This window comes from Cebus imitator, unplaced genomic scaffold (assembly GCF_001604975.1).
Source record: "Cebus imitator isolate Cc_AM_T3 unplaced genomic scaffold, Cebus_imitator-1.0 Scaffold84, whole genome shotgun sequence".
NCBI classification, from domain to species: domain Eukaryota; kingdom Metazoa; phylum Chordata; class Mammalia; order Primates; family Cebidae; genus Cebus; species Cebus imitator.
Genome location: NW_016107399.1, coordinates 3756523 through 3772759, shown reverse-complemented (window position 1 = coordinate 3772759; position 16237 = coordinate 3756523). Strand labels below are relative to the sequence as shown.

Below are 16237 nucleotides of genomic sequence, written 5' to 3'. Positions count from 1 at the left end.
AAAAAAAAAAGAAGAAGAAGAAGAAGAAAAGAAAAAGAAAAAAGAAATCAATATTGAAGGCTAATCTCATGCTGGAAACATTATTAAAATTCCAAAAGATCAAATCTTTGTCCTCCATCGTAAAGTTAAGAGATTAGCTCTTTAGATTTCCAGCTTCTCTGATGCTATTTATTACAATTAATTCCATTCCTATAAATGTTTATAGACGTATTTCTACTACTCTGATCCTCTACATTGTTGAATAATCTTGGAAAATGGAATCTAGGTCATATATGACTAACAAATGATTACAACTCAGCAGCAGTGGTACACAGTGATTCTATGGAAACTATATAAAGGAACAACCTTTTCATTTTCTGAGTTATCTATCATTTGTTGACTGATGATACTGTTATCACAATAATGTCATAATGATAACAGCAGCAAAGGTTTAGAGAGGTTACTATGTATGAGGCACCTTTCTAAAATGTGCTTTACATGTGTTTACTCATTGAATTCTTACAACTCTTAGAGGTGAATACTGAAAGTAACTCATGTAACAGATGAGGAAACAGGGGCTCAGAAAGTTAATTTTCCCAAAGACACACAGATAAGTAAGTGGCAGAGCCAAGATTCACAAAGAGGTAGTTTGGCTTTAAAGTCCATGCTCATAACTACTACATTACAATGACCTTCCTGAGGTTAGGTAGGTAGTAAAACATTTTTTGGTAATTCATCCATTAATGTGAAGGGGAAGATAAAACGGGAAATATGTGAAACTCAGAAAAGTTAGGTGAACTGCCCAGGGTCACTGGCTCTAAGGCCAATCAGTATTACATTATCTGTGTTATTTTTCCAGTCTTATAAAAAAAAGTCTGAAAGTTGGGGGGGTGTTTAAAAACATACACATACCTTTGCAAATACCAAAAGATTATAATGAACAGTCATTCATTATTCCTACTATCTTAGTTTGAGACAAATAAAATAGAAATAAAATGAGGTCCCAGATTTAAGAAGGGAAAGACAATGCCCTTGGCTTTGCTGAAAGTAAATGAAAGCAATCTCATTCAATCTTAAGGCTTTAACAATTAACAAATCCAATAAACACACTTAGTATTGACCTTCCTAAGTCTTTCTGATCCAGGTCACTTACTCCTTCCCTTTTTGAATCTTCTTCCATTGTGATTATCACTCTCTGCTAGTTTTTGACTTCTGAAAATGTAGTATCTTCTGAATCTACTTATTCCTCTACACCTAAATGGTTGGTTTCACCAAGGTTCTTCTAATACTACATATATATTTTCTCTGTTTGATCTTATCAACCCTCACAGTTCCCTAAAAACCCAGGCATTATACCTAGATATCTCTTTCCTATCATTAATCAAATAAAACTGGCCACCAGGTACTTATTTACCAACTTTTTCTACCCAAGTTTCAACATGAACTTTATTAAATACAAACTTGGAAATGCACTTTTCTGCTTAAATCTGTAGTTTAGTAGAGTTTACAGAAGACTTTTTTATTGGAAGATATCGGGCCATTCACATTAGACTCCTCAAAGTGAGTCTGGGTTCAGTGGCTCATGCCTATAATCCCAGCGCTTTGGGAGGCTGATGCAAGAGGATCACTTGAGCTCAGGAATTCAAGACCAACCTAGGCAACCATAGCAAGATGGTGTCTCTACAAAAGACATTTTTTTTTTTTTTAATTAGCCAGGTACAGTGGTGCACACTGTAGTCCCAGCTACTTTGAAGGCTAAGGTGGGAGGACTGCTTGATCCCAAGAGGTTGAGGCTGCAGTGAGCCATGATTGTGCCACTGCATTCCAGCCTGGGTGACAGAGCAAGACTCTGCCTCCAAAAAAAAAAAAGAATCAACAAAGTGTTCATTAAAATTTGCGGTTGGCATCTGATCTTCAATAAAGTAGACAAAAGCAATGGGGAAAGGACCCTGTATTTAATAAATGGTGCTGGGATAATGGGCAGGTCGTATGCAAAAGATTCAAGCTGAACCGCTTCCTTACATCAATACAAAAATCAACTTAAGATGGATTAAAGACGTAAGTATGAAATCTCAAACTATAAAAACCTCTGGAAAATAACCTAGGAAATACCATTCTGGACATAGGACCTGGCAAAGATTTCATGATGAAGACACCAAAAGCAATGCAACAAAAACAAAAGTTAACAAATGGGATCTAATTAAACTAAAGAGCTTCTGCACAGCAAAAGAAACTACCTACAGAATGGGAGAAAATATTTGCAAACTATGCATCCAACAAAGGTCTAATATCCAGAATCTATAAGGAACTTAAACAAATTTACAACAAAAAAAACCCCATTAGCAAGTGGGACAAAGGACATGAACAGACACTTTTCAAAAGAAGACATACATGCAGCCAACAAGTATATGAAAAAATGCTCAACATCACTAATCATTAGAGAAATGCAAATCAAAACAATAATGAAATACCATCTCACACGAGTCAGAATGGCTATTATTAAAAACTCAAGGTCAGGAGCGGTGGTTCACACCTGTAATCCCAGCACTCTGGGAGGCCAAGACCAGACTGACCAACATGGAGCAATCCTGTCTCTACTAAAAATGCAACATTAGCTGGGTGTGGTGGTTCATGCCTGTAATCCCAGCTACTTGGGGGGCTGAGGCAGGAGACTCACTTGAACCTGGGAGGCAGAGGTTAGGGTGAGCCAAGATCGTACCATTGTACTGCAACCTGGGCAACAAGAGCAAAACTCTGTCTCACAAAAACAAAACAAAACAAAACAAATCCCTAAAAAAATAACAGATGTTGGTGAGGTTGTGGAGAAAAGTGACTGCTTATACACTACTGGTGGGAATGTAAATTAGTTAAGCCATTATGGAAAGTAGTTTGGCCATTTCTCAAAGAACACAGAATTATCATTTGATACAGCAATCCCATTATTGGGTATATATCAAAACGAATATAAATTTTTCTACCATAAAGACACATACCCGTGTGTATGTTCACTGCTGCACTATTCACGATAGCAAAGACATGGAATTAACCTAAATGTCCATCAACAGTAGACTGGATTTTAAAAATGTGGTACATATATACAATGGAATACTATGCCCCCATAAAACCTTGTGCACATATGGACACAAAGAAGGGAACAATAGCCACCAGGGGCTACTTGAGGGTAGAGGGTGGGAGGAGGGTGAGGATGAAAAAGCTACCTATCAGGTATTATGCTTATTACCTGAGTGATGAAACAACCCATACACCAAATCCCTACGACATTTAATTTATCTACATAACAAACCTGCCCGTGTAACCCTGAACCTAAATGTTTGAAAATAAAAATAAAAATAATGGGGGGTGGGGTTGGGGTTAGGGCTCAGGAAACTTTTCTGATTCCTCAAGTCATTCTTAAATAAATCAAATCTTAGGAAGCACTAAGCTACAGGAGTTAAGGTCAAAATCTGGAAACTTAATCTAAGGTTTTTTAATGATCTGGTCTCTGCTAATCTTTCTGGGCTCAAATTTCACTATTACCTGTATGTGGAAACTTATTCTGCAGTTGTAAGGCACTACTTATAGTTCTCAAACACAGTTTATTGATTTTTCTTCCATGTTTCTAAGCTTTGCAAATGCTGTTCATTTTCCAAGACTGACATTCTCTCTTTTGTAAGACTATGAATGCATTCTCCCAAATTCACTGTGAAGACTTATCTGAACACAAAGGTACAGGGTCTCTTTGCTTAGTTCCCATAGCAATCTGTGCATATCAAGTCTAACACTTATAATAGGTCTGTTTCCCTGCCACTAAATTGTGAGCCCTCTGCAGGTAAAAACTGAATTACTCATCTTTGAATCTTGAACATATGCTAGAATAATTATTTCATGACGAAAGACTTTGGAATTAATGATCAAGAAGAAAAAAGGCAAAAAACCCTACCCAGAAATAATAAAGAATGGTAGAGATGCACTAATGTTCCTTGGGTTGAAGCACTGATACTCTGACACCGACCTTACACACGGGTGGCTTAATACATTAATTATATAATATTTACCACTCAAAGGACTCAAAGATGTTTTTTATAACTCACAAAATTTGTAGTTTCTAATATAAAATTCTTTCCTCCTTAAATTTAAAACACAATGGCAAGAAGCACATACTTTCAACAGTCTATATTCTTTGAATACATTTCCATGAAAACCAATCAAAACACCAGCAGTAACTTATCCAATTTATGTTTAGCATGTTGAATAATTTCACTTTGACTTTTGGCCACACTCTTGAATCTTCCTTAATGATTAAGCAGATGAATGGCAGTTCAGGGCAACCTTCAATAATGTGGTATTTATAACAAAAAAAAATTTTTTTTAACAAAAGTTTATAATAAAATAAAATGCAATTAAAATATTGTTCTAACAGACAGTTTCAGGCCCAAAATGACAGTAGTCCATGCATGTGTCACATTCAGTGAACAGCTTTGGTGTATCACTAATAAGCTCTAAGGAGGAGCTTACCCTGCTGGCCCTGGGGCGTCTGTGAGATGATAAACTGCGCTGGCTGCAAATTGGTGGTTGGATGCACCAACACAAACTGTTGCAGGTTGAGATTCTGCTGTTGAAGCTGTTGCAGTTGTTGAAGATCCTGAAAAATGGAAATTAAAACATGGATTGGAGATTCTGAAATAAAAGTCTGCTTAATTATAAGGCTTCCAGCTGATGAATTCTATCACATACAAACAAAGAAGAATAAATACTTAGCATGCTTTCATATTCCAAACAGGACATGCTCTGTGTGTGCTTGACACAGCATGTGAAGCAACCTGGAGCTTCTGTAACTTACTATTTTTGTGGACTGACATATATTACTATACTAAGCCTAATTTTCAATGATTCTTTAAAATTCCCTCAGAACAAATATACTTCTGCTTTTTATCATGTAGACACCAATATGGGTCTTAAAATCAAGTGAGAAAAGACTTTTTAAATATTTGATTGATTTTTCTCTTAAATAAAAATTGAGTTTTATATCTGAATTTCCATCAATAAATTAAAGAACCTATGATGATTTGACATTTGACAACAGCTTATCTAACTCAACTGAGAAATCAGTATTCAATTTTTTTGTCCCTTTCCACATATTCTAAAGTATTCAATTTTTTAAAACAAAAAATAGCTGTCCAAATAAAAATGTGATTCATAACAACGATAGCACCTTACATTGGCCTATTGTTTTATAATTTTCAAAGTGTTTTCATGTATGTTATCTTATTTAGACTAATGTTAACATGGGGTCTCACAGCTTAGGCACTAAAAACATTTATTTGGTGATGAGAAAGTGGCCAAAATAAAACTATTATCTTTTATTAAAGATTTATATATATTTATACTTATAAATATATATAGTATATAAATATATACTATATATAATTTATAAATTTATAAATTATAATATATATAAATTATAAATATATAATATATATTTACATATTATATATATTATAATATAATATATATATTCATATACATATAATCTTTAAAGATAAAGATTATATATAATAAAGATTGACCTGATATCTATTCTCCACTCTTATAGTTAATTAGTTCTTTTTAAATAGGTAATAAAACTTGCTACAAGTCCATTTCGGAGTCTTTTCTGAGGGGGATAAAGACAGCTGTCAAACAATTTGACTCATAATAACTCTTCACATAGTTTACTGATATAACTACTTATACCTTTTTCCTCTTCTTGAGATAAAGGATTTTATTTATTTTCCTCCTTGGTACTACTGTGTATGCTTCTTAAATAAATTTTTATTATCTCTAGATACTTTGACCTAAAATGTGAAAACTGAATCCAAACAACGTTCTGATGCAATAATGTTTGGCATAATGCTAATCACTCCGAAGCAGAGATGACTCACTGTCTTTCTCACACATGGGTGGCAACATTCACTGCAGAGCACATGAAAAAAATCCATGTCTGCTGTAATTAGCTAATTAAAATAAATACAGTAATCCCCTACTTCAAAAATATGCCAGCTAATTATTCAAGAATTGTCCCTTAATATAGTCAGTTATTCAAATAATCAGCTATATGTTTATAATATCAACTCAAATAAGCAAACAAACATCATTTCTAATTCAGTGGTAAGGAAGGGTACTGCTTACCTCACTGATCTAGAGCTCCTCAGGCCTTTAAGGCCCCACACTAACAATCCAAAAGTTAATTTAACATTACATAAAACCTGCCACTTTATTCCTCACTTGCTGCCCCAGCTACTACAGTTCCTCACTCACCTGTGCGATCTGTATGGGCTGAGACAGGGGGATCTGCGTCATGGGTGTGGCAGCAGAGGCGGAGATGGTGGCCCCAGCAGCGCTATGCTGCTGGCTGGCGGAGTGCTGCTGCACTGCAGCGGCCAGCAGCTGTGCCTGTGCCTGTGCCTGCTGGAGTAGTAACTGTTGCTGAGCGGGCGTCAAAGTAAGCTAAACAAAATCAGAACACATAATGGGAAAGGGTTGAAGGAGAAAGTCTCCTAATGCAAGCCAACTGCTTTGAAATAGGTAACTCAAATTATATTAGTCCCCAGCTACCCAACTTCACATGCTTAGCATACAGCTAAAATGTTCATCAGTGATCAAACTACCATTACTAGCAGAACATTTAAATTAAAATGGTGGTCCCCAGCCTGGACTTAATCATTCAAGCTTGTGCAGGGCCCTAGCGTTTGGGCAAAAAAGTAATTAACTAGTATGTAAGAAAAAAAAAAAGAATCACTGCTGACAGGATATGAAAAGAAATTTACACCCAACCAAAGAGCAAGTGATTAGTCAGATGAATGAGGAACAGGGATGCTGGATATAACCAAGGAAAGAACTGATAAGGCCCAGCTGCTTCCCATTAGCATGAATCCCTGCCATATTCCATCATTTCCATTATGTCCAAAGATATCACTAAAGAATATGAGCTCCATTTGTTTCTTTTCCAAGTCTCCCTACAGGCCCCTCCCTAACACAATCTTTTCTGTTATTGAAAGCACTGAGTCTCTGCAACTTTACATCTCCTTTCCAACACATTATCTCTATGAAACAGGTGGTGACTGCCGCTCTCTTTACATGCAAATGAACCCTAATGCCCAGGTTTAATAGAAGCTCCAGGCACAAGAACCTAGAATCCCAAGTGCCTCTTACTATTGTAGACACTAGTCACCAAAAACAAGACCTAAATAGTAAAGTAGATGTATTTACAGCATATGTAAACTTGCTTTCATAATGCAACTTATTTCAAACACACTTAAATAAAAGTAGTAAGTGTGTTCTGCTTTTCTTTTGGTGACATATTCTGATTGATCAAACAAGATGGAACTGTAATCTTCTGAAGTATATATATAGTCACTTAGTGCCCCAACCTCCTCTAAAAGAATCGAACACAATTTGTGCATTAGAAACATCAGGCTCAAAACCAAACCCTTCGAAAACTCAATACCCTTTCAAGGGATATATGTGTATATAAAGTATAGATACATTTTTTAATTTTTATATAATACACATGTATATACATACATCTCTACTGATGGGATTTTGTAAATAATTTTGCAACAGTTCTTAAAACAGTTGTCCACTGACAAAACACACCTAACTGAAATGAAAACAAATAACCAAACAAACAAAAAAGCAACAACATCCCCAGAAAATTCTTGGGAGTTAATGTGATGTGAATTGAATAATAACTATTTCTTATATTGTCCTAAACTAATCCCCACAAAGATAATTTAATGTACAAATTTTAAACATAGGAAAAATATTGTGAATGGTGCCTTAGAGAAAAGACAGCTGAAAACTTAAAAGCTTAATATAGTCACACAGGCCAATTTATTAACAATAAAAAATAAATGACAGACCTTCTCAGCCTTTTGGTTAAGATCAAGCATTTAAAATAAAGTATAAGCCATCGGGCATGGTGGCTTACACCTATAATCCCAGCACTTTGGGAGGCCTAGGTGGGCAGATCACCTGATGTCAGGAGTTGGAGACCAGCCTGATCAACATGGAGAAACCTCGTCTCTACTAAAAATACAAAATTAGCTGGGTGTGGTGGCGCTTGCCTGTAGGCTAAGGGAGAAGAATCACTTGAACCCGGGAGGTGGAGGTTGCAGTAAGCCGAGATTGCGCCATTGCACTCCAGCCTGGGCAACAAGAGAGAAATTCCATCTCAAAAAAAAAAAAAAAAAAAAAAAAAAAAAAATAAAAAAAAAAAAAAAAAAAAAAAAAAAAAAAGAACATTTGTTGAAAGCTACCTGCCAAGCACTGTTCTATAAGCTTTGTATGTATTATCTCCAATCTTTACAACAGTAACGGTATTATTAGCATCACCATTTAATACAGGGAAAACTGAAGTAGAGGGAAATGAAGTAATTGGGCCATACGGTAAGTTGCAGAACTAGGACATGAAGCCACCACATGTTTTATTTTAGACTACTACACAGTAACTTAAAGAAAAATGTTTTTCTTTTGCAGGCCTAATCCATTCTTTAACTTCTACCCTGCAGTGATGTCTTAACGCCAAATGGACAACTGCCATTTTATCAGTTTGATGATCTCAGCTATATGATAATTATTCCATTGCATGATGAAACAACACCTGAAACGGGAGTTTAATGAAGTTTTTAATTTATTCAAAGCATCCACAATTCTCATACAAGATATCCTGAAAACTTACAACAAAGATAATTCCTTTTTTAGAGCAACTTACTACCTATAGTGTAGGAAGTTCCTAAAAGACACAACAGTGCCAGGCACAGCCATGTTACTGCCAGCTACGGTGAACAATTCTAATCAGACATTGGCCAATGGCAGTTCTGACCCAGACAAAGTTTATTATAATTCTCTCAGTGAACACTTACCCCAGTTATCTGTCCTCCAGCTAGCATAAGCTGGGTTTGGGGAATGGCTGCCTGCACTGAAGGCTGCTGGGAAGGCTGGCTTGGCTGCTGTGAATCCCCCGATTCTTCATTAGATTTAGACTGAGGTGGGGTGGGGTGGGAAATAAAAGATTGCAAACAGTTGATTAAAAGAAATGTACTTAAAACCCCATCTTTTAGGAATCATTTAAAACATGGGCTTATTCAGTCATGAGTTCTAGTTTCACATACTGAGTTTTTAGATTTTTTATTCCAGTGCTGACAAAGCTGCTATTACAATTTTAAGAAATACTCAGTCATCCCCAAAAAAGTAAAAGATTTTTTTGTCATATCCCCCAGTTCCTCAACTCTAGAAATAGGGGGTAAAGGGAAGAATACATTCTCCATCCATCTCTACATTAGACCTTCCATATCAACATTTTAACATACACCTGGTAGCTTGTCTGAAACTTCTCCATATAACATCTCAGAGAATTATCACTTGATTCACGGAACTCTCCACTTAATATTTTACAGAACGATAAATCTAGCAACTCCCATCAACTAACACACAAGCTCAGAGAGAAAATGCTGCAGTCAAGAAAGAGGGGCACGAAGAGAAAATTTTATGATAATTAAAACTGGTTATGCAAAACATTAAAATTCTGCATAGATTTGCATATTTCCCACCACCTGTTTTAGGGACTGCAGCAAGGCTAATTAACATAAATGCTCTGATTAATTCTGCCAGTCATTGAGAGATAATTACAGTGCAGCACTGTAAACATTCTGCACTGGAGATACAGCCTGTTTGCCAACATCTCTCTAAGGGATGAAAGTTTACCATGGCAACCAAGGCAATTTTCTACCTCCTCTCCCTCAGAAAGTAAGGTCACATTGTCTCTTTTTCTTTTCTTTCCTTGTTCCCACGTGTTACTAGGTCCATATTCAACTGGGTTTCATGAAATGCTCAACCCAAGGTCTTTAGTCATTAGCAACACTGAAATAAATCTTCCATAATACTATCTTTCCCTCTTGACTGCTGGTTACCTACACACTACAATGAAAGGAAGCAGCAGGTTGATTGAAATTTTAGAGAGTAATGCCTAACACTTGAACTTTGTCATGTTTTGCCACATGGTTCAAAGAAGGAGAGTGGCTAGATTTAAGTTTTATTTTAACATTTTGACTGTCTATCTTCCAATATCTACATATAGGTTTAATTATAATTATTAGAAATGTAACATTTCAGCATGGAGAGGAACCCTGGCAATCTTATAAATGTCCCCACTTAAGTACAGATGAGACAAACTGAGCCTAAGGAGGTTAAGTGACTTGCCAAAGGTCACACAGTTGGTCAGTGGCAGAATGAGAATGCAAACCTAAGACCCTTGTGTCTCAGTCCAGTGTTCTTTCCTCTGCCCTATGAGGTCTCCCTAAGACTTCAAAAATGACAAAGAACAAGCCTTTGGAAACAAATGGGCATTTAAGAAAACTTTTATGCTGTGTATTTAGGTATGTGTTACAGCAGTATGACTTAGAAACATTTTTACTGAACTTATACATAAAACTTTAAGAGTAGACTTTTCCCGTCCATCTTTGGTTCATACAGTAGCAGGATATTAAACTGATTTTCATTAATGGCAATAATTACTATTTGAATCTTCATAAGATTCACTAATTTTAAAAGGTAATACTAAGCATTTCCTATTATAAAATATATGCTCACTATAGAAAATTAGAAAAATATAAATAAATAAATAAATAAATAAATAAAAGATTGACCCATTAATCCCAGGTCCCAGCTTACCTGTACATTTAAAGACTGAGCAGCAGCCTGTAAACTTGTTCCAGCGAGTTGGACCTACAAGTAATCAGGGGAAGTTCTAGTTTAATACTCTTGACATTCATCACAAGGGGTTGTCATCACTGAATATTAAGCCTACTGTGAGTCACCGAGCTAGAACTGAGAAGACAGAGGATTGTCTTAAGGAGTTAAAACTTTATGAACAAACTCAGTCCCTTCTCAGCCCATCCCACCCCACCCCCACTGGTACCACAGAAAAATGCTGTTAATCTTTTTTTGAAGATGTTTTCCCACACTAAATGAATATTATCAGCCATGCCACACTTGTACTGAACGCTCCTTACATAACATTCTTTTGTCTTCACAGAATGCTTAGATTCTAAAAATTTAATCTTCCACAGTGTTAAAGAACATATAAGAACAAGCTATCTATATACATTGTTTATTATTAGAAACAATCAGAACCATCTACATAATTAAAATAATTTCAAATTTCCCATATATACACCAGAGTAGAAATATATATACACATCCACACAGTCAAGTCCTTAAAACATTTATAATCTTAACTTAAAACTCAGCTGAAATAAGAAATCTATCTTATAAACCACACATAAAAGTCTGTCAAAACATTTAATACATTTCATACATTCAGAAAGTTCAAATCATGGTTATGTGAAATTAAGGACACACATGGAATTAGAAAACCATCATTTGGCAACTAAGAAAATAACTGATTTAGGCAGTCATCAATGGATAACTAATGGGTGTGATACCTGAGGAGTAACAGGATATTTACATTTTCTCAACTATGTCTCCAATGATACTTAATTCTTAGAAAGGGTAAAATAGTATTTTAGTGGAGAAACCTGGCAGACAAATAATCAAGTGAGTACAAACGAGAGTCACCAGGAAGGAGACACATGCCTTCTGCTATGATGCAGTGAGAAGAATACAGCACTGCTTATGCTGCATCCCTAACAAAAGTACAGAATCTGTATCTAATCACGATGAAAGTCAGACAAACCCAAACTGAGAAACACTACAAAATAACTAGTGTATACTGTTCAAAAATGCCAATGTCCTGAAACAAAGAGACTGAGAAGGGAAAAAGAGAACATAAACTAGGCTAGAATAAATGAAAAACTAAACTAGAATGGTGGCAGTGGAAGTAAAAAGTAGGAAACATGAAAGGCTCCACAACATACTACATAAGAATCCTGACTGGATTTAAATGAAAAAAAGATAGTCATGAATTATTCCAGGGTTCAAATCTGGGCAACTGGAAAATGGTAGTGCCACTAACAGGGACAGAGAAGATAATGAGTTCCATTCTGGATATACCAAATAACATCATGTCCTGAAATTAAATATAAATGTTGGTATGGAGCTCGATAAAGAGTTTAGGGCTAAAAGGAACTGATTGCTATGTCTTTTATTTGAAACTGTTGGTCCCGTTAGTAGATGAGAACCCTAAACACAAAAACAAAAAACAAAATCTGAAGATGTATATAGAACACATTTAAAATATAGTGCAATAAGGGGAGGCCTATCTGAAGAGATAATATGTTTAAGATCTACAGCCTAAGAAGTCAAAGAACCCAAGGAAAGAGCTTCAGGTACAAAGATTTGAAGAAGATAAAATTTTATGTGATTTTGCTTATGTTTCAGGGTAAATGTTTGTTGAGGAACGGGATATTTACACAGCCTTTAAAGTAGCGTCTCACAGAGTATTACCTACCAGGAGGCAAAAAGACATATTTACAGTGGACAAATCTGATAAACACTATCTTGATAAAATAATCCAAATTAATATCACAATAATGGGACAAAGCAATATTATATGCCTTCTGAATGCACTGAGAGTCTCAGCATCACTTGCATTGTATTCCTTTAAAAAATGCATAACTTGAATTTAGCCGTTGAGGGAACAATCAAACACATTCAAGTTATAGGGGTATTCTATGAAACAGCTGGCCTCTATTCTTAAAAAATGTCAATATCATGAAAGACAAAGACAGGCTCAGGAATTGTTCTGGATTAAAGAAGACTTAACAGACATGACAGCTAAATACAAAGTACGAACTGGATTGTGGGCAGAAAGTATATAACTATGGGTCAATATTAGAAAATGATATCACATCAATGTTAAGTTTCTGGAATTTGAAATTTGCACTGTAGTTTTATAAGAGAATGCTATTTTTAGAAAAAACATGCTGAAGTATTTAGAAGTAAATGGTTAATATCCGCAACTTTCAAAGGAGTTGGCAAAAAAATTTTTTTTGGCTTGGTGCCATGGTGTATGCCTATAATCACAGTTACATGGGAGGCAGGAAGATCACTTGAGCTCAGGAGTTGGAGATCAACCTGGGCAACATAATGAGACCCCATTAAAAAATATATTTTTTACGTGTACATACACATATGGTAAAAGCAAAATGTATTTTTTATGTGTACACACATACATATACACATAAACCCATATGGTATAAAGCAAATATGGTAAAATAGTAAAAATTGATGATTCCAAGTGAAGGTTTTCCAGATGAACACTATTCTACTGCTGTAACTCTTACAGATTTGAAAGATTTTAAAATAGGAAGTTAAAAATCAAAAAACGAGAGCATTACTTTACCACTCCATTTAGCTAGTTTCCAACACCCTTCAAGACTCAGCTCAAAAATCACCCTGAGAGAAAAGTCTCAGATTGTACAGGCTAAGCTAGTCATTTCTTCCTCAGTAGTCTTACATTTGACCACTTGGTCATCTATTAATTTATTCAACAAATAATTACTGAACACCTGTTGTATTATGGGGCTCTTTGGTAAATGCTGGGGATATAGGTAAACAAGAAAAAGTATCTATTTTCACGGAACTTATAGTTAACGAGGCAACAGACCTAAAACCATCTATTTTGTGTATGTATATTATAATTATGGTAAGGAAAGGTTCAAGGTGCTAATTCTGCCAACAAGGAGGCTGGAAATAGAAGGCAAGTATAACATTGTTAATTATCTAATCAGATGCAAGGACTTGTGTCTTGATGGGAGATTCAATGGTGTCACAATTTCAAATAAAATTCTTTGGTTTGCACTCCTTTGGTCTGGGTGGTATTGAAGGGTTTATGATTTTGGTAATCAATGGCTAGATGTAGGGGTCTTGGATCTGACACATGGAGAGTTGCAACCATCTTTGAAATTGGACCCAGTGGGGAGAATACTGCACATCATCTGTGCACCCTCAGGGACTTTAAAAAATACATTTGGACCATCACATATTTAAGCCAGAAAAAGGGGCTTATTAGGTGCCAAATAATTGACTAAACTCTGTCAAAAATTCTATTCCTCTTAGGACCCAGAAAAATTATTGGAGCCTTGACTATGTTCTTAGAAAAAAAAATCAACACAAAACTTTTTTTTTCTTCTAGGATATATTTTAAAAATACATATTTAACTCATTTTAGATGTTAATTCATCTTAATATTTTATCTGGAAGTTAATATCGAAGTTTTTCCCTTTCAAAGATACAAAAAAAGCTATGTGCCTAGGCAAAAGTGTTCCATTAGGCTTCACTCTAACAGAAGATGCTAACTGCGGCCTACATGATATCTCTTTGAGTCTGTGAACAAACAAATGGGCTTTAGAACAGCGTTCCAGAATTTTACCTGTTTTCAAGTAGAAGAGCTTCTTTTATAGTTTAGGTGGTCTGATGACATGTTTTGATGAAAAGACTTTAGTAAGATTCAGTAACTTAATATGTTAATATGTTACCTTGGAGGTCTTATGTTCACATGGGTTTTTCACTGAATCACTACCACCACCATCACTAGGCACCACTGCTAGCACCATTACTATCAACACATTTTGCATGTTAAATTAGTTCTAGGTTTTAACTGAGCTATAGACCACCAAAATATTGCTCCAATATATAATTGTGGACATAAATCAAGAGGTTGAGACATTATATCTATCTGATAATCTATCTCCCAACTGTTTTCTCTGTTTTCCATTTTCAACCAGCTTCCATATCCCAAACTACTGAGTAGCTAGGGTTTGTATTTTTTTATTCCTGCTCCCTCTATATTATAGCTAAAACATGAACAGAATTCATGGTCTGTTTTAGACCCAGGGAAAAAAATGTTGTGAACAGGGTAACAAAGTTGTGGCAGTCTTCTGAACCTCAAAATAGGGGTTGAGGGTTACAGTCAAGCAAATGCCTCTGAGTAGTCGCCCAAATTAACTATCATGGTCTGAAACTGTTTTAGAGGACAGAGATGAGCTTGGAGCTCAGAGCCTTATACAGCCAGTCTCAGGCAATGGTAGCTACATCTTTTTTGACTGATAATTGACTACCACCAGGTAGCCACCACAGATTCTCACTTATAAAAACAGCAAACCAGTTGTTATACACATTCCATTCACAAGAAATTCCTTTGTTTCCCACACACCTGTGGGGTCAATGACTATACACTCAATTAAACTACAGGATTTCATACTAACCAAACAGAATGACACAATTATACATAATTAGCACTAGGCTTTAAGTAAGTTGAAAGGCCCCACATTCTGAAATAATTTCCTCAGGCCCTAGCATTTTATGCCTCTTTCACGCTCACTAATGGTTGAGCAGGACATTCCTACCTGATGGAGATGTCCAAGGAAGGCCTGCGCCTGGGCTGTTGAGATTGCTCCTCCTACAGGCACAGGCTGCTTCTGAAAGTCCAGACCATTGGTTTGTGTGCCTGGGAAGCAAGCAAAACAATTAGAACTATTAAAAGAAATAAATGAAATAAAGCACTAGATTTCAGTTCCCAACATTCATTAGGCACCTATTTTGCATAAGCACTTTTCTAAGCACCTCCAAGGGGAAGGGATTCAAAAGAAAGGAAACATAGTAAAATGGTTTCTCTTCTAAAAGCAGGGCTGCATGACAAGTACACAAACACTGATAAAGCTTAAGAAACAGAAACAAAAAAATAAATAATAAATTACAATCATAAGATGGTGTGTGAAAAGTCAGATGTGAATGCAGTGACTGGAGCAGCCAGCATAGGAACAGTGTTCAAAGAGACCTCGAGGCTCTCTTCTATTTTCATCTTACTTGATATGTGGCTTAGACAGAAGAAATTCACTGATGACTTTGCCAGGAGCAAGAAAGATTTATTATTAACACTTTAATGAATAGCAATCTGATGGTAAAAAGTAACCTTTTACATGATAAGCAAAAAGAAAACAATAGCTGTACTAATTCCTTTAATCCTAAACTACAGATTGCTGCATGTACCTCATTAGCAAGGGCTCTGCTGTAATTATATTTTTCAAAATGTTATGCCAGGCTAGGCGCAATGGCTTATGCCTGTAATCCCAGCACTTTGGGAGGCTGAGGTGGGCAGATGGCTTGAGCTCTTGAGTTCGAGACCATCCCAGGCAGCATGGTGAAACCCTGTCTCTACAAAAAAAAATCAGCCAGGTGTAGTGATGCCTGCCTGAAGTCCTAGCTACTCTGGAGGCTGGGGAAGGATGGCTTGAGCTCAGAAGGTGGAGTTGCAGTG

The 16237-nt window shown here is 36.0% G+C and overlaps 1 protein-coding gene across 3 annotated transcripts in view; it reads right to left on the bottom strand.

Moving 5' to 3' along the window:
* Positions 1–16237, bottom strand: part of POU2F1 (POU class 2 homeobox 1) — a 181468-nt gene that overhangs the window by 31061 nt on the left and 134170 nt on the right. For all 3 annotated transcript variants that reach the window (XM_017534079.2, XM_017534082.2, XM_017534081.2), the window contains 5 exons: positions 15327–15427; positions 10690–10743; positions 8883–9002; positions 6277–6465; positions 4495–4621 (listed from right to left, as the gene is read on the bottom strand). In XM_017534079.2, coding sequence (XP_017389568.1) covers positions 4495–4621; positions 6277–6465; positions 8883–9002; positions 10690–10743; positions 15327–15427 — 591 coding nt within the window. The remainder of the gene's footprint in view (positions 1–4494; positions 4622–6276; positions 6466–8882; positions 9003–10689; positions 10744–15326; positions 15428–16237) is intronic.